At 49.8% G+C, this 27920-nt stretch overlaps 2 protein-coding genes across 3 annotated transcripts in view; one reads left to right on the forward strand and one right to left on the reverse strand.

The window, feature by feature from the left end:
* The window catches only part of DOCK1 (dedicator of cytokinesis 1), a 465334-nt gene that overhangs the window by 165188 nt on the left and 272226 nt on the right, over positions 1-27920 (forward strand). For both annotated transcript variants that reach the window (XM_074297159.1, XM_074297160.1), the window contains exons 26-27: positions 398-525; positions 1107-1202. In XM_074297159.1, the coding sequence (XP_074153260.1) occupies positions 398-525; positions 1107-1202 (224 nt within the window). The remainder of the gene's footprint in view (positions 1-397; positions 526-1106; positions 1203-27920) is intronic.
* INSYN2A (inhibitory synaptic factor 2A) overlaps positions 9919-27920 on the reverse strand; it is a 67017-nt gene continuing 49015 nt past the window's right edge. Inside the window, exons 3-4 of the mRNA XM_074297158.1 lie at positions 27154-27225; positions 9919-11269 (exon numbers count right to left, since the gene is read on the reverse strand). Of these exons, the coding sequence (XP_074153259.1) occupies positions 11086-11269; positions 27154-27225 (256 nt within the window). The 3' untranslated portion in view covers positions 9919-11085. The remainder of the gene's footprint in view (positions 11270-27153; positions 27226-27920) is intronic.

The following is a 27920-nucleotide window of genomic DNA, read 5'->3' on the forward strand; positions in this document are numbered from 1 at the left end:
TCCGTCCTATAAATGTTGTTTTGTTGTTTCTGACGGTGACCCCTCATTATCCCTCCTCCCTTTTTGTTTTTGGCAAAGGTACTGAAGGGATTTGCCATTTTTCTCCAGCTCATTTTACAAATTCAGAAACTGAGGCAAACTGTGTGAAATAGTTTGTGGAGGTCACCCAGCTAGACGTGTTTGGGACTGGATTTGAACTCAGGAAGACGAGTGTTCTTGACGCTAGACTTGCGCTCTGTGGTGCCCCAAATGAGCTTAAAAGCAGAACCCTGTGGCCTCCGAGAGTTGGCCCTGCCTCCCAATGGAGTTAAGAGAACGGTGCTTTGTGGTCCTTAAGAAGGGGTGCACTTGTTTTCCCCCTGCGCCTCCTAAAGCGTGTCCTGCTCTTTCCGCCCAGACTGCCGAGAGATCCTGCTCCCCATGATGACGGAGCAGCTGAAGTATCACCTGGAGAGGCAGGAGGACCTGGAGGCCTGCTGTCAGCTGCTCAGTAACATTCTGGAGGTGCTCTACCGGAACGACGTGGTGAGTGGGACCGTGTGGGCCGGCCGCGGCGGGGAGCGGGGACGGAGCCTGCCTCCGTCTGGGCTTTGGGGTCGGGCCCATGAGTGAGGGATGGAACCTCCTTCCCTGAGGCCGGGGGCGCCAGGCCGGGGTCCCCCAGCCGGGCCGTGTCAGAGGCGGATCACTGCAGCCCAAGGTCACTCTGCTCTCCATTGTCCCATACTTCCCCCACTAAATTATAGCCGTTACAGCCATTGATTTAAAAAGTGACCCAGTCTGGAAATGCTTAATTGGTTGACTAATGAAAGATCATAAAAATTACACCCTTTGAATGGATCTATTCTTTATTATTTTTAAGATTTGCTTAAATCAAATTCCTGCAATTATACAACAAATTATCATTAATGAGCTAGAATTAATAAAATGGCTTGGACTTTCTTTGTGTGGGCTTTTGCCTTTGACAGGGGCCATTTTTCATCTTGTTAAGGGTTCTAATTGATTTACTTTTAAGTGGGTGAAAGATTTCATAGCAAACATCAGGGCTGGAATTTTAACGACAGTCTTGTGGGGTTGATTGTCAGTGCTCTGTGCTTCTTGTCCAGGGACCCACGCAGCGCCACGTTCAGCTCATCATGGAGAAGCTACTTCGGACCGTGAACCGAACCGTCATCTCCATGGGACGGGATTCTGAGCTCATCGTGAGTGGTTCCTGCTGTCGGCTCTGTGGGGGGGGTGATGATTTTGAGGATGAGGATGATGATGATAAGGATGGGGATGATGAGGATAAGGATGACGATGAGGATGAGGATGATGATAAGGATGAGGATGATGATGATAAGGATGAGGATGATGAGGATGATGATGGTGAGGATGATGATAAGGATGAGGATGATGATGATAAGGATGAGGATGATGAGGATGATGATGGTGAGGATGATGATAAGAATGAGGATGATGATGATAAGGATGAGGATGATGAGGAGGATGAGCGGGGCCATTTTTCCATGATGAACAAATTTAAATCTTCATCACAGTGAGCAGACTTGATACTTTTATGATTGCTGTGGTTTCTGGAGTATGGTTTAGTGTTTATTTGTGACTTCAATTTGGAACTGAAATGGGCAGAGAACAACTGTGACCCAGATAAAACTGTCTCATCAAGTCAGCCCCAGGAAGCCGGCCTTTCCCAGATGCCCACGTGTGGCACGTCGGGCCGACCCTGCCATTCTGGTGCTCCAGGTCGGCTGCCTGCAATTGGCATGTGTCATGCTGGCCCGAGGCTGGGCGACACTGACGCCTTTCCCCCAGACGTGGCAGGACAAGGCCGGCCCCCCCCAGGGGTCCTGGAGCTGCTCTGGGAGACTGCTTCGTGATGGTGTCAGTCCTCCTCATGGCTGATCACAGATGAGTGTGAAGAGTGGAATGAAAATCAGCAGTTGTGGCTCTTTTTCATCTTACTAAAGTAATTCATTGTAGCCGTGTGCCACATCCCTTATGTCTTTCTTCCTTCCTTCCTTCCTTCCTTCCTTCCTTCCTTCCTTCCTTCCTTCCTTCCTTCCTTCCTTCCTTCCTTCCTTCCTTCCTTCCTTCCTTCCTTCCTTCCTTCCTTCCTTCCTTCCTTCCTTCCTTCCTTCCTTCCTTCCTCCTTCCTTCCTCCCCTCCTCCCTTCCTTCCTTCCTCTCGCTTTCTCTCTCTCTTCCTCCCTTTCCCCCCCTTCTCTCTCCCTCTCTTCTTTCCCTCTGTCTTCCTCCCTTCCCTTCCCACCCCAGTCTTTCTTTCCAAGCACAATTTGTGGGAAAGCTTGGCTGAATTAGCATGTGAGAAGGCCGAGGCTTTGATTTCAAAGGCATTTTGGTCCAGGCTGAGTGTTCTCTCTTGCAGCTTGAATGTGCCATGTGTTGTATGTCAGTATGCTAGATTATTTCTGGGTTTGGTACGATGGTTCTATGATGTTTCCAATTTTTTTCTACTTTTCTTGTGAAAGTAAATTTTCCTTACTCCTAATTTTCTACTGTTGTTATTCTCTTCTCTGGTGCAAAAATGAATTTTCTGTCCTAAATTAAAGAGGAAGCTCAGCCCCAATCAGGAGGCTGTGTTTCTAGGCTGAAGCTGAGGCTTCTTTTGTATCTTGATGGGCCTTAGGATGGTTTTCTGAATATATCAACTCCAATTTCTGCTGCTGGTCCCCTTGGTACCTCAATATTGCTCCTTCACATGGGAATCCTTCCGGGGTACATTTAAAGGTTCCCATCCACTTCCTCTCTTTACCTTGTTCTCCTCCTTGCTATTGGGGGTATTTTGTGGTGAAATAAGTTTCCCAATTCTACACTGTTCAGCCAGAGGAAGATGTATACTAAATAATGGTAGTATTTCCACCTTATTTTATAGGAGACGAGGAGAAGGGGAAACAGAGTCACTGGGCCAGTTCTGGAGAGGTCCATTTAATGTAGCTTAATTAACTACACAGAAATTTGATTAGAGATTGGCCAAAATATTGGGAACATTTTAGTTGGGCTTACTTTTTAGTGACGGTGCAGGAGGCTTTTATTATGAGTCTGGTATGACGGGCGACAGACTTGGGGCCGGAAGAGCTCTTAGAAGTGGGACAATTCCAGCCCTTCATGTCACCGAGGCAGAAATTGAGTGTGAAAGAAGATAAATGACGGGTCATGTTAAAAATAACCGTTTACATTTCCTTAGAGCAGGGCTTCTCAAACTACGGCCCGCGGGCCAGATGCGGCCACTGAGGACGTTTATGCGCCCGCCGGGTTGTGGCAAATGGGCCGAAGGGCGGAGACAGAGTGGGAGCTTTTGTCCGGCCCTCCCACGGTCTGAGGGACAGTGAGCTGGCCCCCTGTTTAAAAAGCGTGAGGACCACTGCCCTAGACCTTTCACATGCTGCTCCACCTGACCACTGATTTGGTGCAAAGATTATAATTTCCCAACATTATGAGTTGATTGCAGTTCTTTTTCTTATTAAGAATTGAAGAAACTGTTAATGAGGGAGGTTCACACAGCTATCAGGCCCCTGTGGGGAGATTCGAACTCAGGCCCACTTGACTACAAATCTATTTACGAGGCTCCCTTGCTGCTACATAAGCTCCATACCCATGATGCTTTTCGGTAAGGGAGTAGGAGGCCAGGATGTGTGTAATGGGAAGCCACAGAACGTTTCTCTGCTAGAATAGCACTCCTGGTGCCCGTTCTCTCTCCGGTTGCTGCCAGTTGGGAAAACCGCTCCGGTCCCGTGGTGGGAATTCCCCTTGTTCTCACTGGGCCTTGTGGCGGGAATCGGAGCAGCTTTGAGCAGACGGACAGCTCCCCGGTTCTTTGAGGGGAGGTCGGGTCGCCAGCCCATTTTTCAGAGAGCCAGGTCGTATTCACATTGCTCTGAATGGAATCAGCCCCTTCCTTTGCTGCCCTCCTCCCTCCTCCCCTCTGAGGCCCCGATGCTCGGCCCGCACCCTGCGCCCTCCTGGTTCGGGATTCCTGCCTCTTGTGCCCATGTGGCTGCACCGGAATTAGATTAGGGAGGGAGCTGGGGAGGCGGTGACAAGGCGGTGGACCCGGGCCATCGCGGGCAGCCACACACTCCTGCTGGCCCTCGCTCCCGTCTGCAGAGGAGGGGGCTTTGTGGCGGAGACCCTTGTTCGGTGTGTTTGCAGAGCACAAAAAGGGGGCCCGGTTCTGCAGCCTCAGCAGGGCCCCGGGCTTCCTGGTGTGGCCCACAGAGCTCCGGGGAGATTCTCCGCTTCAGTTTCTGAAGGGGACGGCTCCCCGAGAAGTGCTTGGGCAGCTTGCCCCGGGCAGGGTGTTTCCTCGCCCTTCGTCTCTGGGCTGACCCCGCTTGGTGACCCACAGGGTAGTGTTCTAGGCTCATTGGGACCCCCCTGTTTGCCTGTTATGTCTTCTACCGTGTTGGGAGCATGGCCGGGAGCGGGTCGGCCCCCGCGGGCTGCAGTGTGTCCCCAGCGCCTGGCACCTGGTAGCACTTACTTAATGCCTGTGGCCTGGTTGGTGTCCCAGTGGTGGATTGTGCAGCACTGAGGCCACTGCCAGGGTCTCCTGGACTGGTGGTCTCGGGGAATCTCTTGCTGCTTTGGGGCCATTCCTTTGTCTTTCCTCTCCCTCCCTCACTGTCTTTCCCTCTTACTCGTTCCTCTCTTCTTTTCCTTCTCTCCCCCTTTCTATTCTCCCTCCCTGCCCCTCCCTCCCACATCCCCCTCTCCCTCTTCCCCTTTCCTGGCCCGTGCTGCCCTCAGGCCGTGCTGCCCCCGCAGTCTGGGTGGGGGGTTTCCCGGGCAGGGGCCGACAGAACACAGCTGCCTCAGGAGGCCAGAACCTTCCCGGGTGGGAAAGAGCCACTTAGTTTTCCCACTTCACCTGCTGGAGCTTCCTCCCTTGGAGTAGCAGGGAGGCTGCTCTGGCCCGGTTCTTCCCGCGACGAGGTGCCAGTCAGTCTCAGACGCTCTTTTACGAAGGGCTGATGGACGATGAGAGCGCTAATTCCTTCTGCCAGAAGACTTTGGGGGCTCCCGAGCCAGGGCCGCCCGGGCCGTGCCTTTATAACCGCGGCGTTTGTTTAGGGCCGGTGGCAGTGCCTCACGGCGGCTTGTCTCATCCAGGTTCGATCTTCGGTGTATTTTGTCTCCACGTACACTAGATGCTCTTGTCGCTCGTTAGGGAGCCAGGCTTCGTGCTCCTCGGCCCTTCCTCCACGGACGCCCCTCCGAGCGCCTCAGAACTCAGGGGCCCAGGCTGAGGGACCCGGGCAGTCAGCGGGTGGTGCACGATGGGCCTCGGCCTTGGGCTCGAGCGCTCGTCCTCCGGGCTTCTCCAGTGAGCCATGCGCCCTTCGGGGCCTGGATGCACCGGCCAGCCTTGAGGGCCGGGCCCCCCCGTAATGACTGAGCTGAAGGGCGGGACCTGCGGGGCCGGGGTATCCAAGCAGGTGGCGGAAGGAGCGCGGGGGGAGATCTGACAGCGAATGGAAATGACCCTTATTGAAGGAGGCTGGGAGCTCTCAGCGAGAGAACCCATATGTGTAAATGTGTGTGCGTGTGTCCATATCCAATGAAATCTCTATCTCCAAAAACTCACCCACACACATTCATATTTATATATACACGTGTAACATACATCTACATCTGTCTATCCATCTCTAGGCAAATAGGGTTAAGTGATTTGTCCAAAGCCCCCTCAGGATATTTATTTTTGTGTTTTATATTTATGTTATACATTATATTTTCATGATTTATTTATATTTTTATGGTTTACATTATTTATATTTATTATATTATATATTTATATTTATATGCTTTATTTATATTTTATATTTATATTTTATTTTATTTATATAAAATATTTATTTTAATATAAAACAATCCTTTATAATCGTCCGTGTTGGAAGCCATTTCTGCCCTTGGGGTATCGAGGTAATTGCTCTTCCTTTCCTCCAGCGAAGGCCCAAGAAGCGACTTCTCTGTGATTTCCCTCCTTGAGTCGGGGCCTTGCAGGATCTTCACCCGCCTCCTTGTTCGGCTGCTGATTTTTTCTATCCTTTTGCCTTTATGCAACAAGAAGCTCTGGGCCTGGTCGGTGTGCTCCTTGTTGCCTCCCGGCAGCGGGAGGACTGTGGAAAACGTGGAGACCGCTGCTCCGGGGAGCAGGGGATGGCTCTGACTGTGCATCGCTAGGACCCTGACACGTAGCAGGCCTGAGTGTTTCTTGCTGACTGGCGTGTCCTTTGTACTAAGGTTTGTCATTCCCTCTAAAGAATTCTCAATGTCTGCCACGTCTATTTCTGGGATCAGGTTTTATTCTGTTCCTCATGGAGTGAATCAGTGAACGAGGGGCCCCGTTGGACATTAGCGCCCAAAATATTGACCTTCCCGGACACTGTCCAAACCTCCTGGGGGCCAGCTCTTGGCCGAGCTCTGCCTCCACCTACCACCTGGGGGGTCTGCCCAGCCGGGGTGGGAGCGCTGATACCCGGGACCTGGGGCGTGGTAGAAAGGGAGCACCTCCGAGGAGAGGGAGGAAGGGGAGCGAAGGAAAGAGCTTTGTTCTTAAGCTGCCAGACAGTGGAGAGGACCGGCTCTCGGTGAACGTCCATTCACAGAGGGCAGAGCCGGGGTCCCGCCGGGGAGTTTGGGGGTAAGTCAGAACTGGGGTGCCACTGGTTTTAGGACTGCAAGTGAAGGACCAGAAGGGAAGTGGGAGCGGGGAAGGGATCCATGGTGGGAGAAAACAGCGAGATGGCCCGGAGGCGTCCGCTTGGGGTGGGCATCCACCAGTCCAGGCGAGCTAGAGTGTGTCTGTCCGGGTGGCTGCTTTTGGTTCACTCAGCCATTCCCTGCATCCCTTCTTTGGGCCAGGATTTCGGGGGGGACTGAATGGGCTTATCACTCCCATTGATGGGGCTCACAGTGGTCCGGGGCTGCTCTGGCTAGAGAAATGGCTACTCTAGTTTTGTGACTTGGATTAAGTCCCTACTGTGGGCAGGCCGGAGATCGAAAGGCACAAAGGGCGTGGCCCCCGACTCTCAGGAGCGGGGACAAAGCTGGTCCCCCCCACTTCTCTCCTTCCGGAGGCCGCAGAGGCTGCCGGGGCCTTCACCTCGGCCTCTGCCTCCCTCCTTGTAGGGAGAACTGCCGGCACCACGAAGGGGGCTGTGGCCCAGCTCCTGCTGCACCCCCACCTCTGGGAGAGTGCTCCAGCTTACTTCCGGAAGATGTTCCTCCTGCTTGTGGAGGAACGGAGACCCGGGCATCCTGATAGAATTAAGGAAGTTTGGGTCTAGATATTAAGGAAGTGTGAGTGCCTCTGAGCCCCTCCTGAGCCCCCCATTCTTCATGTTTACAGAGCAGGCGGAGGAGGGGAGGGCTTCGGGGCATTTCCCAGAGGAAGATGCTCATTCCCGGGGCTGGGATGGAAAACTAGTCTCCCTCTGTGGCGCTCCGAAAGCTAGGCTTTGAGGAGACACTGAATCATGTCTTTTCCCGCTGTCTGATTTTCTGTAAATAGGTGTCATTTTGTTCCCAAATTTTATGTAACGTGATGAAATAAACCTTATAATGTATATGTGGTTTTAATCAAAATTTTAGATTCATTTTAAAAACCCACTTTGAGGTATCTTGTTCTGCCAGGGCTGTTGTTATTGCCAGTTCTCCGAGCGAGGGAAGGCCACCTTTTGTTTCAAGTCTCAGTTACGGGTCATTGTTAACCAACTAGTCGGTTTTAAGACAAGAAAAGAGCGGATTGGTGACTCATGTGAAAGTCATCATTTCAGGGTCATTTAAAAATGAAATTGTTCTACTTTAATGAAGTTCTTTTCAGTGAAGGTCATGGGCACTGGCCCTCCACCCTGATTCTGACTGAAAAAGCTAGTGTCTGTCTGTCTGTCTGTAAGGGATTGGGAGGCTGCCTGGGAGGCCCGCTGTCCGCTCTGTTGGCTCGGGCCCCGGACTCGCTCTGGCAGCCGCGACCTTCCCCCGGGCTGCATTGGCACCTCGTGTTTACATGCCAGGTTTCATTTTGCTCTCTAGAAAGCTGCTAACATTGCAGTCCTTGCACTGAGATCCTTGGGAGTCTTCAGACAGAAGGTGGGCCAGCTTGTTCGAAACATTTTTATAACTTTAATTAGAAACTGTAGAAAATACAGGAAACACATTTCCCCCCACATGAAACAATCGTACTTCCTTCCTGGCCCAGTGTCACCTTTCCCTCTCCTTTTCTTACACAAAAATACTTTTGAATATAGTTTACTTATGTACAGAGATTGTTAGCCCTCACGTGGTTTTACCGTCCGGGTGAGTTGATCATTAAAGCCCCAGCGTCCATGGCTCTCACCGAGCATTTGCAACTCATTTTCCTTATGAATGGTTTTCAAGGCAAGAGCCAACCCACTCGCTTCAACGTTTTTGTAGACTAAAAATACTTGGAACTAAAATGGATTTAATGTGGAAGAAGGAGGAAGCAGGACCCAAATCGGAGTGTGGGTACAAGCTTCTTGTAAAGATGCTCACACCTTGCCTTGCCTTTTCTTTTTCTTTCCTTTCCCTTTCCTTTCCTATTTTTCTGTCCATTCCTTTTTCCTTTCCCTTTCCCTTTCTTTTCCTTTTCTTTTTTTATTTTCCTTTTCTTTTTTCTTTCCATTCCTTTTTCCTATCCCTTTCTTTTCCTTTTCTCTTTTTTCCTTTCCTTTTCTTTTTTCTTTCCATTCCTTTTTCCTTTCCCTTTCTTTTCTTTTTCTCTTTTTTCTTTCCTTTTTTCTTTCCATTCCTTTTTCCTTTCCCTTTCTTTTCCTTTTCTTTTTTTATTTTCCTTTTCTTTTTTCTTTCCATTCCTTTTTCCTTTCCCTTTCCCTTTCTTTTCCTTTTCTTTTTTTATTTTCCTTTTCTTTTTTCTTTCCATTCCTTTTTCCTTTCCCTTTCCCTTTCTTTTCCTTTTCTTTTTTTATTTTCCTTTTCTTTTTTCTTTCCATTCCTTTTTCCTTTCCCTTTCTTTTCTTTTTCTCTTTTTTCTTTTCTTTTTTCTTTCCATTCCTTTTTCCTTTCCCTTTCTTTTCCTTTTCTTTTTTATTTTCCTTTTCTTTTTTCTTTCCATTCCTTTTTCATTTCCCTTTCTTTTCTTTTTCTCTTTTTTCTTTCCTTTTTTCTTTCCATTCCTTTTTCCTTTCCCTTTCTTTTCCTTTTCTCTTTCCTTTCCTTTTCTTTCCTTTGCTTTCCCTTTTTTCTTTTTCCTTTCGTCTCCTCTTCTTTCCTCTCCTCTCCTCTCTCCTTTCTCCTTTCCTTTTTTCCTTTTCCCCACTCTTCTCCCTCTTTTTGCTCTTTTTCTCTCTCTCCATCTTCTTCCTACTTTCTTTCCTTTCTTCCTCCCTTTCTTCCTTCATTGCCCTCTCCTCCCTTCCCTCCTTCATTTCTCTTTCCAACTTCCTTTGGACTTTTTTCTTCTAGCTCTGATAATACTAAGGATCTATGGCATCTCTACTGTTGCTGATCCCTCCGCCCTTGCAGATTGCCTAAAGACTTAGTTGAGGAGCTGTACGAATGGCCGAGCCCTGACAGTTCTTCACCCTCCGGCAGGCTGGTATGTAACCTCACGTGGGTTGCTCCTTGGCTCAGCATCACCCCGCCCGTCACCGGGGCCCTCCTCGCCCATGTGACAGCAGAGGCCTTGGCGAGCCGGCCGAGCCGGGCCCTGGAAAAGATGCCCGTCAGTTGGGTGAGCGGGACACTGTGCACAATGACTTCAGTTGTACAAAAAGGAGAAAGGAGATCCCTAGTTCCTATTATGACAAGCGAGGGTTTGACAGACAAGAGTTAGTGACGCCTCAGGGAAGGGGACTTGGTTATAAAAAGAGAGCTGTAAAGGTGCAAAGAATGAGTGAAAAAATAAAGAAGATTTCCATTGTCATGTGTAACCAAGAAAGGATTCCAAGTGTCTCTGTTTATTTAAAAAATACCTAAAAACTTTTGATTCACAGCTTTTCCTAAGGAGTCAGGGAGTACAGCTTCCTACTAGGTTAAGTGGCGATGACGTTCGTCCGTTGAGGCGGCTAAGCTAAAATGCACTGGGTTCATCTTGGAGATGGTCAGGTCATCAACAGTTGTTACAAAGCTTAACAAATGATATAAAACCTCTGGCTGCTTTCCCATCGGCCCACAGGAGACCGGAGCCCACAAGAACGTCCTCCGCCGAGGCGACGGGATGCCCGCGAGCCCTCGGGAGCCGGGGCCTTCCTCGTCTGCCTCTCGGTAGTGGTTTTCAGCTTCTTGCCAGAATTGAGTATTTGGCCTGTGGGTACCAAAAAGATTAAAAATGAGATCTAAGAAAGCTTAGAGTCCCGAAGCTTTGACCCTGTCAACTTGCAGTGATTAAAGGCGTGTCCTGACTTTGGGCGGTCCGTGGCTGCTCGCCAACAGGGAAATGAGTGTGGAGATGGAGGAGATGCTCAACGAGAGGTGTCGACGAGACAGAGATGGGATCACTTGGCTTAACTCTACAGCACGTGAAGGCAAATATACACAGAGTCACATTTTAGAGAGTATTCATGGTCTCCGACCACTTGAAAAAAATTGTGCTTTCTCCAGAATTTTGTGTGCTGAAAATTGCACTCACCCCCTGCTTGTTTGCAAAATTAAATGTAAAAATGAAGTCCTGTGCAAACGTAAGGCTTGCTTTTTTCTTCTTATTAGTACTTCAGAAAAATAAAGGCTGGAAACTAAGTGTGAGTTTCTCTGCTGTGTACAGAATGAGAGCCCGCCCGGCGTTTCTCGAGCAGGTCTGGGGAAGAGGGAAGGGTTCTCTTTAGCCGTCATCTTCGTATACGGTTCACTTTGCGTTTCCCCTCACACAGCGGTGAAGTGCCAACAGAAGTGGGCAAGGTCTGAAGGGCATCCCTCGCCTCCGTCTCGTTCTCTGTTAAGTAAAAAGGCCTTTTTGGTAAGCGTGGTGAGAGATGGATGTTGCCCCAACGACAGCACTGTTCAATTGATTCGGAACCTTTGAAGAAAGGGATCACTCAATTCCAGTGTGTTTTCGAGGTGGCGGCCTTTAGACTCCAGATTCGGTGTTTCGTTAAAGGAACCAGAGTCTCCATCTTCCATGCTTTTTGGATTCAGTTTTGGATTTTTGCTTGGGAGTGGAGGAGTAAGTCTCCGGAGAGTAAGGCAAGGGTGCGACCTGAGTTTCCTCAATGGGATGAAGTTTTCTCAGAACTGGCTGGAGCTTATCTTCTTGCTGCTTAAAATCCAGTTCCACACTACGAAACAAAAGAGAGGGCAGTCAGTGGTCAGTGGAGCTCAAGCTAAGCAGGTTAAGAGGGGGTTATTTATTTGTTGGCCTCCAAAATTAATTTTTCTGGTTAATCATCGCCATTGTGGAAGTGCACGGGAAATCATTTCATTGAGCTGAACTTAATTTCTGACCCTTGGAAAATCAATATGGCTTCTTTAAGATATTCAAATAAGTTTGTAAAGGGGGAAAGATCCAGATCTCTCTCTCTCCCCTCCCTTACACACACACACGCTTTCCTGGGCCTCCCAACAAGGCCCTGACCAGCTTCTCCAGGCTTTTTTGCCATGGAGCTGAGGCTTGCTTAGGTCCTGGCCACCCAGCCACCTTCCCCTCACCTGGACTGTCGTGAGAGACTTCTCACTGCATCCTCAGCCCGTGGCTGCCCGGTGACTCCCTACTAACTGCCTCCTGCTTCAATGGCCCTTCCTTTCCCTGACTTCCAGGGCTTTTCTCCTTCTAACATTTTGTATGTATTTTACACACACACACACACACACACACATCTCCCTCTCCAGACTGTAAGCTGCTTGTGCATTTACACTTTGCCTGAAATATAGTAGGTGCTTGTGTTTGATAATTAGAGCGAGCCGGCAGTGGGCTTTCCCTTCTGGTGCCCCTTGCTTCAGAAGCGCTTCTGATCCAGCGTCAGGGGGAGCTCGGGCGTCCCTGAAGACCCCTGATAGGAGCTGAGCTGGGAGAGAGGACAGACCCAAATTGTGCAGCTGGGATGGTTTGTTTAGTTGAGTTCTTCCCTTGACCTAGGGATGAGGTATATTACCTAAGGCGATACTGCTGCGGGAAACCAACGTTTCCCAAATTTCCCTTGGACCCGCGGACACCCCGGGCATCCTCCTGATGTTTGGGCTCGTGTTGTTGGGTTTAGTCAGGAATTGGGACGACTAAGAGCTTGGATTTTGTGTATTAATGCAATTTGGGGACTTGTAATTATTGACTTTCCATTAAGCATCTACTTGGAATATCCTGTTATTAAGTAATTAATCACACTCTAGAACCATGTAATCATGGAAGAATCTAAGTGGGAGCCTTTGTGAACAGAATCCCTCGACTTGCTCCGGGCCCTCACTCTTTCCCGTTGCAGTAAGCACGGATTTCAGTTTTGGACGAGCAAACCCCTCCATGTCCCAGCATGCATAGCTGGGCCCTCCCACCCCCCAAAATGGGCAGGGCCCCCGGTGGGGATCCACAAAGCATCAGTGCCCAAGAAGGTGAGCTTTAGTGATCCCGTGCTTCCCGCCAGCGAATCCCCTGGGCTCCGGTAGCTCGGCTCGCTCATTAGGACGGAGACAGCTGGCAAGTGTGGGGGGACCAGAGCGCCCAGAGTGTGGCCCGGCCAGGTGCTCATGGGCCCTGGAGGTCCGACAGCCTTAATAAGGGTGAATGGGAACTGAGGAGAACTCCCGGCCCTGGATGAGATTAGCTGCCTCGTGAGAGAACATAGTGGTAAAGGTGGGATTCACGGGTCCCGCTTCCTCCTAGCCTTTCCTGTGGTAGGCAGAGACTGGGGGATTGGTAAAGCCAGAGGGCAGAAGACACCTTGTGCCCTTGCCCTGCCTCTGTCGTGGAGACGCTGCCAGAGAAATGGAGCACCTCGAGCCACTTCTGAGAGCAGCAGGAGTAGTCCCCCCAGGAGCAGGGAGCTGGACCTTCTCTCATGTCCCAGAGGTGCACAAGAGCCTGCTTGAGCCCAGATGTGTCACCAGCTGCCCGGTCGGAGGGCGGGGGACAGGGGAGCTTGTGCTCGCTGGGTTCTGAAGTCCCCTTTAATCTTCAGTCCCTTACAATATTCATTTCATTGTCATGAATAGGCAAGCCCATTTTCCATGAGTCTCTTCTCCCATGCTCCCATCACACCAGTGACCACATGGGGTTAAAAAGAAGCCCCTTTTGTTTGGTTTGCTGTTTTTTTCCTCCTGGAACTGCTCATCCCTGCCCTTAACAGTCCGTACTGCTGCTCCATATTGTTGGAATGACATTGCTAGTACAGTTCCAGCCAAAGGGCTTATCCCGTGGCGTCAGAGCCAGATGGGCCGTGTTTGCATTCGGAATTTAAAGCTCCGGGAAAATCCTTGTTTCATCAGGCTGGGCCACAGAGATCGAGTGGCCGGGCTCCAGTCTTGGGGTCCAGCTGATTCCCAGCGGCGGGCGGGGGAGAAACTTGGAGCTTCTGTCTTTGCTGCTCTCGTGCATTCTCCTTTCCAGGTCGTCTCCAGTACTCCGTCTTGGGGTAAGATGAGGGGGAGAGGAGCAGGAGAGGTCCAAAATTCATTTCTGTGGGCTTTGACATAAATCACGGCTTGAAAAAGTAGATATTCGTCTGCATTGGTTTGATCCAGGGAGATTTCTGCCTTGTTTTTGCCTCCATGACCTCAACTGAAGGAGGAGATGCCGTGTCTGCAGAGTGACAGTCCCACTAAATCGTCATACGCATTTCCTCTTAGATTGTTTCCAGTTTTTAAATAGGAAACCTGCTCTTGTTTCACGTTTAGCCTCCCAAGGACCCTGCCCTGTTTGCCCAGCTGCTGGCACCTTTCTTCCTCAGAGATGCCCTTTTGGCTCCCTCGTGGGTACCATGGGGTACTATTGGGTCACCCTTTTTCTTGTTAAACTTGAAGTCTGGGACTATTGGAGCTTTTTCTTTGTCTCCTGCTCCTTAGTTGATTTATTTAAAATCTTGATTGATTTTCTCATTCTTCGTTTCCCCTTTTGTAACACAGAGATGGTGATAGAACTTGGACTGGCAATATGGCAGGCTTGCTGGGAAAAGCAAATAGAATTTCCCATCTAAGGTTCTGGCAAAGATCGGCTAATGGACAGATAACCGGGACCCTCCACAGCTGAAGAGGGCAGAGAAAATCTGTGAACTCATTTCCTGCCATTTTGGAGAGATGGCGTGGAGTAGGGTGGAAGCCGGAGTCAGAACACTGGGGTTCGGGCTCCTCTTTCCTCCCTTTGCAGTGACTTGGGGGCTCTGAGCTGGGATCAGCCGCCGTGGGCATTGCCCCTAATGACGCTTTCAGGGTCTGGGCTCCAGTGAAGAGAACGCTAGGTAAACCGTAGAGAGCTCTGTAAGCTGTGAAGATCTTTACAGAAAAGTGATCTTCTGGCATCATTGCTCGGAAAATTAATGAGCTGCCGGGACAGGAATTTGTCAGAATATTTACCTCTGAGGTTTTAACTAAACGTAGTTTGTCTAACCTTGTCCAAGGCCGTGATTTCCCATCAAACCACGAAGCCACTTCCTTTCTACGAGAGGTAATGATACGTCCTCAGACTTTTCTTCCCTCACCTGGAAAGGCCTCATTCCTTTGATTTCTATTTCTGTTAGAGCCTTTATTCCCAACTTCTCTTTGAACACTTTCAAATTTTATGGTGAAACTCCTCAGGAATGGATGGAGTGATTTCCATGGGATTGACCAGTTCTACCAAAGAAATGGATGTCCTTCTTGCCAGGTCCCCTCAGCTGAACCCCCCTCTTTTCCCTTCCGCTACCTCCAAGCAATCACCAAGGGCCATTGTTTCGGCCATTGGAGCTTGTCTCATGCCAAGGATCCTCCTCCTTTCTGTTCCTCGTGCCCTGCTCTAGTTCAGCCCCCTTTGGCCTCCCACCCACACCATTAAAACAGACTTGACTCTTAATTATTCTCAATGTGTTTAGTCCGTCCTTGTGCCAAAATCATCTTCCAATCATGAGACCTGAGCATATGACTTCTCAGAAACCTCAGGCTCTTCTTCCCTTATCCTTTTGTTTACCATTCCTTTCCCTGAGTTATTTTGTACAAAATTGACCAGCTGGCTCTTCCCTGTCTTCAACATGCTGAGTCCCTTGCCGGGTGTTCATGTAGGCCATGGCTTTTCTATCAAGACTGGTTTCAATGGATACCTCCTCCGGGAAGCTTTCTCAGATTACCCTCACATTTAACTTATTCAATTAGTCAGTGAATTATTCTCACCAACAATCAGCTTTCCTATCCATTTGCACAGGAATCCTTTAGCAGTATGTACTGGTGCCATTCTTTCTTCCTTGCCCTAGGTAGAGGTCAGTGCTACATTTCTGTATCTATATATTTCTATCTCTGTCTGTCTTTCTGTCTATCTGTCAGTCTGTCTTTTTGTCTGTGTATCTATGTATCTATGTTTCTATCTATCCATCCATCCATCCATCCATCCATCCATTCTTCCATCTATCCTTTCATTCATCCAATCATCCATCCATCCACCGAACCATCCACCCATCCCTCCATCCATCTATCCATCAATCCACCCAAGTATCCATCCACCCATCCTCATCCCATCCATCCACCCACCCATCCATCCATCCACCCACCCATCCATCCATCCACCCATCCATCCATCCACCCATCCACCCATCCATCTACCCACCCATCCATCCATCCATCCATCCACCCACCCATCCATCCATCCACCCACCCATCCATCCATCCACCCATCCATCCATCCACCCATCCACCCATCCATCTACCCACCCACCCATCCATCCATCCATCCATCCACCCACCCATCCATCCATCCACCCACCCATCCATCCATCCACCCATCCATCCATCCACCCATCCACGCATCCCTCCATCCATCTATCCATCAATCCACCCACGTATCCATCCACCCATCCTCATCCCATCCACCCATCCACTCACCCATCCATCCATCCATCCATCCACCCACCCATCCACCCACCCATCCATCCACCCATCCACTCACCCATCCATCCACCCACCCATCCACCCACCCATCCATCCATCCACCCACCCATCCATCCATCCACCCACCCATCCATCCATCCACCCATCCATCCATCCACCCACCCACCCACCCATCCATCCATCCATATTTAAACGCTGCTTAGCTCGGAGAGATGAGCTTTCTGCTTCGGTGACTGGGTATATGAAGTGGCTTTTGTAACCAACCGTGCAATGCATGCCTAAGGTCATATTAAAGAAACTGAACTCTGTAAAATCTCCGGGGACACATCTCTTACTCACGCTTTGGAAAACCTCCCCAATTCTGTTGTCTCCAGCCTCTGAGTGAAAAGTCCTTTGTTTTTCTCACTGGAGGATTTACACACTCGGGTTATTTACAATTTATATTTTTCCAAAATTGTCTCAAGGAGAGTGATTGTGTTCAGACAACTTGATTGAGATAAATGCTTTTTCTTCCTTTCCCCTCATTTGATCTCATGGTCTCTTAGCCAGAGTGACCCGCCTCAGTGGAAGGACCCCAGTCCGTGGGCCTGGCGTGTAAGGTCGGCTCTGCTTCTACCCATTGGGGTTTCTTTGCCCAGTGAGCCCCAGTTTCCTGATTGGTTCCTCCTACCTATAAAGTTCACCCCTTAACTTCCTGCAGCCCGGGCCCACAGGCTCTCCGTCAGGTGAACATGCTCTGTTGTGCTCCAGGTGGGTAGAGGGTGGCAGGTGATGGACAGGGTGACTGAGCCTGAGAAAGGAAGAAAGGAAGGAAGGAAAGAAAGCTGGGCTGCCTTTGACAGTGGAATAAAGAATGCCCCAGAGGGCCCTGAATCATCAAGCGGAGGTTAAGCTGTGGTTCGTGCTTTGTTTCAGGGAACATTTTTGTGCATTCTCCCTTGAAAACGCTTCCCTTTTGATCCAAATAAAAAGGCCTTCGAGGCAAGGACTGTTTACCCAGTTAGTACCTTGGGCCAGGTCCAAGTTCTGCTCCAGGGCCTGTGGCTCGGACCCTGCTCCTTCAGCTCCAATGCTGAAGGCAGCCGGGGGAGCAGGGCCCGAGCCCTTCACTGGGCTTCACCAACTGAGTTCAAATCCTGCCTTAGATGTCAGATTATATGTATGAGATGTGATCATGTCTATGATCTCTGACTAGAATGGATCACTGCCGAAGGGCAGCCCCGAATGACTCAAGATTTGAGTCTGGGGGACGAGTAGCAGTGGTATTGATGGAATGATCCCTGAGCAGGAGAGATGGGCTGGGGGCGCGGGGCCAGGTTGGGTGAGGGTTTCCATGCAGAATCTCCAGGTGGTCATGGAATTGGCAGTTGGAGCTTTAGGACTGGAGGTCAAGAGAGACTTGGGTCCGGAGATGGAATCATGGCGGAGGAAAAGGCTCTATCTGGGTGCCAGGAAATACAAGAAGGCTAGCCCAACCGAGGAGACTGGCGAGAGCAGGCGCAGGAGGCTTCATAGCCAAGCCCGAGTCCGTCTTTCCAAGGTGACCCCAAAGGCCTCCACTTAATATACCCTGACTGCTGGTTGGGTCTGCCCATGGAGTTGACGCCCTGGCAACTTCTGCCCAGTGTGCCAGCCCCGAGCGTAGACTGTCCTGGGACCAGTCTCCCCGACCGGACAGAGGCTGAGCACAGGGGGCTGGGAGAGCAATGGCCATCTTTTCCTGTCTGTTCTGGAGAAGGGGGTATACATCTCCCTCGCCGGACCCGATACTCGCCCGGAGCCCGAAACTGATGTGAGAGTGTTCTCAGTGAGCCCACTTAAGCATCTGGTTTCCTTCGGGGTTGCCATGATGTTCTTGGGGTTCTCTTTATTATGTCCTTGGGAGCCCCCGGTTTCTGTTGCAGTTTAGGAACGTGGGGCAGACAATCGCTGAATTCCATCCTTCAGGCTGCGATGCCAGTGGGGATCATCTATCCAAACTTGACAGTGTCTGCCAAGGGACGTGCCAGCTGTTGTCTGATCACCTCAGAGGAGGGTCAGCCTGTCCCCCACAGCTCCTGGACCAGACTGACTGACTCTAGTTGGATCCTAGTCTGAGGCAGATGAGAACAAGGACTGTATCCTCCCTGAGTCTTCATGGCTCCTGGCAAAATATCGGTGCCATCCATGTCTCCTTGAACAGCATGGGTCCCAAGCCCGTCCCCATCCTTTTTCTCCTCTGAATATCCTACTTGGGCTTTGCCCTTCCTGCAGCAGGATGCTCCGAGCTGGTGCAGTGCCCCAGAGTGTGCTGGCAGGAAGGAGGGGCAGGGCACTTCTTATCAGCTGGGAAAGTTTCCTATTATCTGCAGTGATACCATTTTATGGGAGTATTTTAAAATCACATTGAGCTTTTATAAGAAGATAGAGAATGGAGGTTATCCATGACAAGGCTCACTGTTCTTTCCAAATGGGAACCTCTGACCTTATCAATCACTCAATCAGCATTGATAAGGCACCTGGTGTCTGTCAGCAGCTACTTTTGGCACTAGGAATGAGGCCACAGACTTAAAATTCGAGTTGGTGCCATCACTGTGCTGACTTCCAATGGTTTAAAGATTTTATTTTATTTCTTCTTCTTTCTTTTCTTTCCTTCCTTCCTTCCTCCCTCCCTCCCTCCCTCCCTCCCTCCCTTCTTTCCTTCCTTCCTTCCTCCCTCCCTCCCTCCCTCCCTTCCTCCCTCCCTTCTTTCCTTCCTTCTTTCCTTCCTTCTTTCCTTCCTTCCTTCTTTCCTTCCTTCCTTCCTTCTTTCCTTCCTTCCTTCCTTCCTTCCTTCCTTCCTTCCTTCCTTCCTTCCTTCCTTCCTTCCTTCCTTCCTTCCTTCCTTCCTTCCTTCCTTCCTTCCTTCCTTCCTTCCTTCCTTCCTTCCTCCCTCCCTCCCTCCCTCCCTCCCTCCCTCCCTCCCTCCCTCCCTCCCTCCCTCCCTCCCTCCCTCCCTCCTTCCCTCCCTCCTTCCCTCCCTTCCTTCCTTTCCCCACTGGGGTTAAGTGACTTGCCCAGGGTCACACAAAGACCTCAGTTTAGAGTTGTGGATGTTATCTCTGTCTGAGGAGGACAGCCAAAGACACCCAAAGGATATGAAACAACAGAGCAGGGAATGAATCCCCTGACCAATTGACCACAGTCCAGTGGGAGTCCTGGGTGCCGCCCAGCTACTGCTGCTGTCATGTGCTAACATCGCTGTGCTCATTGGAGAGCACCCTGTTTGCAGCTGATAGAAGACAGATTTTGCACAGTTCATTAGGTGTAGAAACATGTTTTGCTTAGTGCTCGATTTGTGTCCTAAGGATTTCTGGTTGAAACTGTTCAAACTGGCAGATAGCCCCTGTGTGTTTCCTTGATGAGTCCGTGTTCTGGCCTTCTCCAGGCTTTGGTCTCCTAGGACCGGCAAGCCCAAGCTAATAATCATTATCTCCAGTGGTTACAATTTCTGTAGTGGAGATTTCCCTGATTAAAGGGATTTCATTTATTCCAATTCTGAGTTCTGTGGTGGCAATATGAAGCCCATATTTAACTCTTAAGAACAATTTGACATTTATTTTTTAAATGAATTCCATTTATTTTCTCATGAAATTAAATATTTAATGACCACCGACTGCTCGAAAATGGCTATATCGTTTTAGTTTTGCCACGAGCCTGAAAATGCTGCCGATCCACCCAGACTAGAGCAGCCCAGAGTTTTTGCCCCTTGCCTTGGCTTTCTCCTGATGCATTGAATGATGGAGCCCGTGGAGATAGCCTGATACCCAAATTCCAGTTTTCTCTCGAGGCGATATCAGAATTAACACACTGCCAAGGCTCTTCACCAGCTCTGAAGGCCGAAAAGCAGAAATCCGATGCTTCTGACCCCAGGGGGAGGAGAGAGCTTTGGACTTAGTGGGGCGAGTCATTTTCAAGGGGACTGTCTCCTTCCTTTTGGAGTCGTGAGTGACTGACTGCCTTTTGAAACCATTCTTTTCTCTGCCCAGAACAATAGAGACTGAGCCACGGAGTATTTTCTGCCCTTTCTGACCCAGAAGGAGTCCTATTTTATATTCTTTTTCTGGGATAATTCATAGTAAATGCCTAAGAGCAGTACACAAACTATTAGACAAAAGGCTCATTTCTCCCACATCAATTCCTGTTGTTAACGAACTTAATATGCACAAGTGATGGTAATTTAAGCAGGAATGGAAAGGGCATTTCCTCTAAGAGCTAATCAGGGAATGACAAAGACCGCCGAGCTTTTATTCCAAGTGGGCTTTGGACATGATCGAATTGGCACAATTTCTGCATACAAATGCAATTACCTCTCCTCACAATAAGACTTCATTAGGCTGAAGTATTTGAGTTCTTGTCTCCGTCTCCATCGGGCGCTATCCGAAACTGCTTCTCCCTCTGCATTATCATCTCTTGAGCTGTCTAGGGAAAGGCGGATTTGACTGCAGAAGATCTGGGATTTGGGATTTTTTCCCTCTTTTAGCTGGGAAAATGGGTTGTGATGCTTGGATGTGGGATGGGAGGGAAAACATCTTTTCTCTTCCTGTTGGCCCTGCTTTTCTATGGGTGTAATACAGGTGGAAGCCTCGGACCTTCAGCTTTCACCGATTGGGGTAAAGTCGCCCTAGAGTGGGCTCTGTTGCTCTCTGGAGAGGTGGACAGTGACCCTTGTCAGAATAATCTCTGATTCGTGGGTCAGGCTCCCAAGAACATTTGCAAAATAGTCTCAGGGAGAGTCTGATTGTTCCCTTGGAAGGGGAAGGGGCCACGTGGTAGTGGGGACCTTTCCACAAGGGTCCCACCATTAGCCCAAACTGTCCCTGGAATCTACTCCCCAATTGCCTCCCAGAACCCCTCTTTATCCATTCCCCATCAAGCTTGCTTCTTCTGAGTCACAGGAGCACAATTAATTATGAATGGAGTTTGGTTGTTGCTGAGGATACACAGACACAAATAACGTGTACCTCGCCTCCGAGTAGTTTGCTGGTTCCTACTAAAGTAGAAGAAATTCTTTAGCATCCTCTGGGTCTCCCAAAAATAAAAATAAACTACCCTTTTTATCTTGAAGGCTGGTTAAAAACCTGGCCACAATATTTCATATCTGACTTACCAAATAATAGGCCACATAGCCCAAGATGAAGTCTTTGTAAAAGTGCTTTTTTTTTTTTTTTTTTTTTTTTTTTTTTTTTTTTTTTTTCAATTACATTGACTCCTTAACAAATTATTTTGGAATTTTTTTTAACCCGTAATGGTTGAATTAGCAACGGTCACCTGTAGAGTTTTCATAGAAATGGGTCCAGTTGAATATACCTTATTATGCTTCATTAGAATCTTTGGAAATATCCTCCACAGGAAACAAAGAAATAAGGGAGCAACCTGTGTTCTTCCTTGTTTTCTTTTAAAATAAACCGGGACAAAAGGTGCCTCATCAGCAGTGTGACTCATCGGATGAGTCGTACAAAGAAAAGAGCAAGAAAGGTGGGGGGCAAAAGTGTTCGGCCTCCCATGTGCAAAAATCCCATTAGTAATAGAGCCTTGAAATATTTTCTGAACTAATTAGAGCCTGTTTTGACAGCTGTGTAGATGGTAAGCTGAGGGGAAATGGAGGAGGAAATTTCACCTAGAACAAACTTAAGCTTCAGTCTCTCCATCTTCTTTCATGCTGGGATGGTCTTTAATTAGAATTTAACAACCAAACCTCCTATCACTGAGGAAGGGAAAAAATCCCCTCGACTGTTCCAAATTCCTGTTCTTGTTTTTCCCCCTAGGGTCACCTTGTGGTTGGCTAGTTTTCAACCCCCTAATGCTGAGAGCTGTTTTGTCCAGCTGCCTTTCAATCCCTTCCCTATAAGGAGAAATGAAGTGACTTCATTGGAAATGCCTACAGTCGCGTTAAGGTTTAAGTTACCTTTTTTAAGCCTCGGTTTTAAACCTCAGGTACTCATAAGCACCTTTAAAAGACGGCTCTCCAAACTCAGCATCTCTTGCTAAGTATGACCCCAAGGTATGGAGTGGGGAAAGGGAGCCAGCAAACTTTGGAAAAGAAGGGGCTTGACCCAGGGGCTCGACAATCCCTCCTAGTCCTGAATATCTGAGTGTTTTGATTTAGCCGAATGCTTTGGATTTTCCATTTCATTTTCTTTTCTTTCATAGCTGTAAATCCAGGAATTAGAGAAATGGCGGAGATCTTGGTAATCATGGATTCCGTCCTTTAAACAATTTACTGGATTCAAAGCCAAAGCCCGGATGTAGATCTCAAGTTCTGGAGGATCTGAGGTTCCAGTCATTGTAACTCAACTCTATTCAACTCAAAAGTCAGTAGGGACCAAAATGGCGCAGATGAGATGCTGAGGGATCTCAGACTTCATCTGCTTTTGGAAGCGAGAGCCGTGGCCCGGAGAGATCTGTGCTTAGAGAGTCGGTAGGGCTGGGATTTGTGCCTGGGCCTGTCTCTTGTGGGCCCCGATCCTCGGCTGTGCAATTACGCTTCCATTCAGACATATTTCACACTGTTTGTGAGGAAGGGTACCAAGCATTATAAGGCTGCACTCGGCTAAATGTGGAGAATAATGAATGCATTCTTTCCTAGCTCATGCACATTCTAATTTCATGGAAACCATGCTCTGAATGCTCCTTCGGGAAGGTCATTCTGTTGCAAATGAAAAAATGGTGGCCTCCAAATCAGGATGGATCTGGTCAAGTTCCCTGCGCGCCCTGTTCATGACTGAGTCCCCTGGGGTTTTCTGGCCAGCAAACATGTCAGAGGAATCACAGGAAGTGCATCGGGTCTGTTAGAATGCTCTGGGCTATTCAGCTTTAAGGGGAAATGTGGTCATTGAGAATTTGCACGTTTCCACCTTTATGTGGCCCATCTGATGATGTGGTCTACCAGGTACTGTACAGATGCAGTTGGGAAGAGGGATGGCGGTGAATTAGGGTGTGGTCCATCACTGGGAGAGAGTGTGTGCTCAAATATGGCCTCCAGAGGCTTCGGGAGACATTAGGCATTTCACTGCTGCTGGTTTCACTGAGCCTGCGTCCCCCCCCCCCCCCTTTCTACATTTCACCCCCCTAGAAAAGCAAGCCTAGAGTTTCTTACGTTGTTAGTACTTTTCAGATTCTGTCCCGGAATAGAATCTTTACCTCTTCCAGTCTCGAGATGACGGACCATTTTCTTGGTTGTTCTATATTGGATAAGTAGTCAGAGGGGAAACTATGTCCTGGCCAAGTAGTTCCTGACGGAGGTGGTTTCTTTAAGAGTTTTCTGTCACAGAATGTTTTATTCCTTAACTTTGCTCCATCTCGTGTATTCGGACAGAATGGCCGTATTATCGCGTACTCATAAAAGTACGGCTCTCCAAACTCGCATCTCTTGCTAGTAAGACCCCAAGGTGTGGAGTGGGGAAAGGGAGACAGCAAACTCTGGGGCTGGAAATAATCGCCCCATTGATTAGGACTGGAGTTACTTTGTATTAATATTAGAAGAATATAATAGGATATATTGTTATTATATAATATAATATTAAGTGTTTTAGAAAATTGACATCACAGTAACAACGACCATGATTACCCAAACCAGGTGACTCCTTGGAATTACGGCATCAAAGTTGGCTCTGGGCTTGAATCTGCAACGTGTGGGTTGTCACTGCGCATCCCGATGGTTTCCTAGAGGAACTTCCCTCCCTTTGCCTCCAGCTTCCCCCCTTGCAATCTTGTCCTTCTAATCTGGGAAGAAGTTGGACTTTCTTCAGTAAACATCTTGCTCATAGGACCATAATAAAAGCTACCCATGAAGTCCCTAAAAGATGTCTCCTTGGGATCATTTACCAAGACCAAATGGGGAGGGCCGCTGCTAAAGATTAAGAGAAACCACATTGGCAACAGGCCCAAAGGCCTTTCACTTAGCTCTTCCGGGATCGCTCGGTCTGCTTCGGTAATGGCACTTTTGCTCAGGGGACAGAAGATAAAATCAGAGTCTCCACGTTGGGAGGTTCTTTGGTGACCATAATAATCCAGCTCTTGGCTAAGCAAGAATCCTGTCTACCTAAAAGTTCTCCTGCAGCCTCTACTCCCGTGAGGAAGAGTCCCTCCCCCCGAGGAGATCCATTCCATCTTTGGGGAAGGCAGAACAGTGGCCCGTCCTCTCGATCTGCCCGTTCTTGTCAACTTCATACATGCTTTCCCAAGAGCCGACCTCGTCTGCTGTGATAGAGATCTGGAATCAGGGGATCACAGATTTGGTGCTGAGGTCACCCAGGCCGGCCCCCGTTTTCTCAGAAAACAAAAATGGGGCCTGGCAAAGTTAAGCCCCTCGTCCTTGTCCATGGCAGGCCCGGGATTCGAGCCCAGCTTCTATGACCTCCCCTCCAGTGATGGTTCATGGTCCCCGTCACTGTGCCGGCCCAATTAACCCGAGTCTGTCGAGCCGAGCCCGCCACTGTCTCCCCTTCTTGGCTGGCTCCGGTGCAGCGCTGGCTACTCGGCCAATATAGAACTCAGTTAATCTCATTATTGTCATCATTTCTGTTGCCTTCTCCATCTGCAGTTGTGCCAGATGGTCCTTTGACCCAGCTCAAGGTCAAATCTGACTGAAACATGAGCACCGAACTCCTAAAACCTCCCTTTTTGCACCGGCTGCCCAAAAGAGTTTCAGAGATCAGTCTCGGGCCGTGCTGGGGGACGGAATTTCAGGTTCAGTTTTCTCGCTAGCAGATGGCGCAGTCACAACCTAGCATGGCGGCCTCCCGTGGTGAGCACGCCTCTTGGGGGTAAAATAATTTCAGGTACGGCCCCTTATCTGCACAGCCGCCCTCCGCTCCTGGCTGTGCGTGTGCTGGTTCTGGAAATCTTCTGGTGGCTTATGGCCAGGGGGAACAAAACCTGACCCAGCTTCCCATGCAGTTAAGCTTCCTTATTTGTCTGTCTGCTACCACGGGGTCAGGGCTTTTGATGTTTGGCCGTCTCTTCAAAAGTATCGGGTTTTGAGATCTTTGGAACATGAGTAAACTTGCATCATGCTTGCGCTTCCGTAGGAAGCCCCGCCACAAGTGGCCGTATCCAGTGGGGACCGTGGAGAAGGTCCTGCTCCTTCCCTGTGGTTCCCCAGGCCCTGCTGGCCAGCGGGGGAACAAAACTGGATCCCAACCGTCCGCTCCACTGTTTTGTGGCTCTGTTTGTGTGGAATTTTGGCCTGTGCCATTCCCAGTGACTTCCCTAGTATTTCTTTCTTATATATATGTGTGTGTGTGTGTGTGTGTGTGTGTGTGTGTGTGTGTGTGTGTGTGTGTGTGTGTGTGTGTGTGTGTATATATGTAATACTACATTATATTACATTATATTATAACATATATGCCATTTATTTATGCTAAAGGTCACCTTCTTGTTAGAGGTAGGCTGTTTCCTGAATGGACGTCAATGAGACCACTCCTATAATCCTCCCAGAAGTCTGGGTCTGAATCCACTTGCCCACCCCCATTTTTGCCAGATTTTGATCTCCAGAATTAAGTGTGAAGTTCTCTACGTAGCCCTTCACACGCTTGGAACCCGGCTCCTTCCTTCCTTCCCAGGCTGATACTTCTCTTGTGCATTCTCTGCGTGAGGGAGCAGTTCTTGCTGCCCCCACCAAGGGCTCCCCCGCCTTCTGCACAGGCTCCATGCTTTTATCCTGCTTGACCCCTGCTCCCGGATGCAGTCCCTCCCTTCCCCAACCCTCCTGACTCCCCCGTCATTGGCTCGGGGGCCTCGGACACCAGAGACATAGGAAACACTTCTGGGCTCTCGCTCACATCTTCCCCTAGGTAAACAGGCTCCCCAGCGCCCGTGGCGAGCGCTGGGAGGGCCAGGCGTGCTCGGCCAGCTGGATGTGCGCACCCAGGGCTCCTAGCTCCTGTCGCCCTGACTCCTGGGGAATGAATGATCCAACATTTCTCCCTCCGGGGCGGCCGCGAGTGCTCTCACTCATGGGCTCTCGGCGGTAGAACTGAAAGCGTGGGATTGCGGTCTGTGTCAGAGCAGGGACTGCCCCCCGACCACCCCAGGTCAGACCGGACCGAGCGTCCCGGTCAGGCCCAGAAACATGAAGGCAGCCGCCCGCCAGCCTCCCCGTGTCCAGTCCAGCTTCCGTCGCTGCCGAGGAGATTCCCAGAATCCGGGCTGGACCGTGTCCGTCCTTCCCCAATCAGCTCCCTCGCGCTTTTGGGAGAAATTTAGACTCATGTTTTTGGCACTTTTCCCATTTCACTCTGCTCCTCCTGCCTCCTGCGGTCCAGCCGGGCGACTCCCTAATGCCGTCAGGCTCCTCCCTCTTTCCCTAACCTTTGGGGAGGACTCCTGGCTCTCTGTCCTCTGAGAATCTCTGTCTCCCTGTGCTCTTCCACTGTCCAGGACCGTCTAACCCCCTTGCCTGGCCACTTTTTCCAACAGCTGATACTGTCAGTCTTACTCCCCGGTGCAAATTGTTCCAGCTTGGTCACTCACACGTAGACACGTGTACACACACACGCAGTCACACACATGTATACACACACAAACATACACACACGCACACTCACATGCATACACACGCACACTCACATACAAACATACACACACACTCACACACTCACATGCATACACACGCACACATGCACACTCACACACAAACATACACACACACACTCACACATACACTCATACACTCACTCTCTCACACACACACACATACACGCATACACACGTTGAGTTGAACACCATTTACCACCCCAGTGAGAACACGGCGCTTCGGGCTTCGCTGTTTCAGGAGCGAGCACAGACGCAGGATCCCCTCTCGGGTTTGAGCCTGAGTCTCCGGTGTTCCCCTCCATGCTCAGCGCCCACTCAGCCCATCCGTGAGCCCCAGGTGGTTCCCAAACCTCTCAGGGCGTCAGGTCCTTGTCCGGGGACGCCTCGGGGGCCATGCTGGCTGGTGCCAGGCCTTCACAGGCCTTCCCAGCACCTGCCTGACCCGCCATAAAGGCCTCCCAGAGAAAGTCTCTTGGACGTTCAGATGGACTTAAAGGGGCCCGGCCATTCCCAGCCCAGGGAGCCCCCACCTTCAGACTGCTGGAGCAGCACCTCTCTGGCTGCTGCCAGCCCATCCCCCCAGGGCGTGGGCCCTTGCTTGCTGACTTACCTGTAGATGATGCAGGCGCTGTTCCTGCACGTGGCACAGTTTGCCGTGTCCTGGCCAGTCCTGTAGGAAAGCCTGCCAAGAGGAGAGGACCGAGGGTCAATGAGTGCACCCCCTGATGGGAAACTGAACCCCCCGCCCCCCACTTCCCTCCTCCCCACAACCGAGCGTCATTGCCGTTCATGGTAATGAAAACTGATTAACGTTGGGTTTTCCATTCGACTGATTATGTGTTTATTGTACTTAGATGTAATGTGTGCAGCGAGGAAAATATTTAAATTAAATTTCGTGTGGGAACAGAAGCTGTTGGCTGAGCTAAATCATCTCCCTCACTCCTCATCAGCAATGGGCTTTGCTTTGCGTCCCGGCAGTTTATATTTATCATGTTCCAAGTTTGATGGGAAAAAAGTAATTCATGGACATGGCCATGCTTTAGTTTGGACTGACCTCTTGACCTTTTGACTGGTTTAGTTCAGAGCATCTTGAGATTGTAGAGAAAGACCTGACAGAGCCCAGGCCCTTTGCTGTGCAAAACAGACCCCCGAACCAAAACTGAGGGCCGGGAGGGAGAAGGGGCTTAGTGGCTGCACTGGGCGCTGGCAGGATTCGTTCCACCACCCCCGTGGCTCCTATGCCCTGCAGCGGGGATTTTAGGGGCTCCTGGGGCAGCAGGGATCTCAGGGCCTTGCAGCGGGGATCTCGGGGCCTTGGAGCGGGGATCTCGGGGTCTTGGAGCGGGGATCTCGGGGCCTTGGAGCGGGGATCTCGGG

This window comes from Sminthopsis crassicaudata, chromosome 2, assembly GCF_048593235.1.
Source record: "Sminthopsis crassicaudata isolate SCR6 chromosome 2, ASM4859323v1, whole genome shotgun sequence".
NCBI lineage: Eukaryota > Metazoa > Chordata > Mammalia > Dasyuromorphia > Dasyuridae > Sminthopsis > Sminthopsis crassicaudata.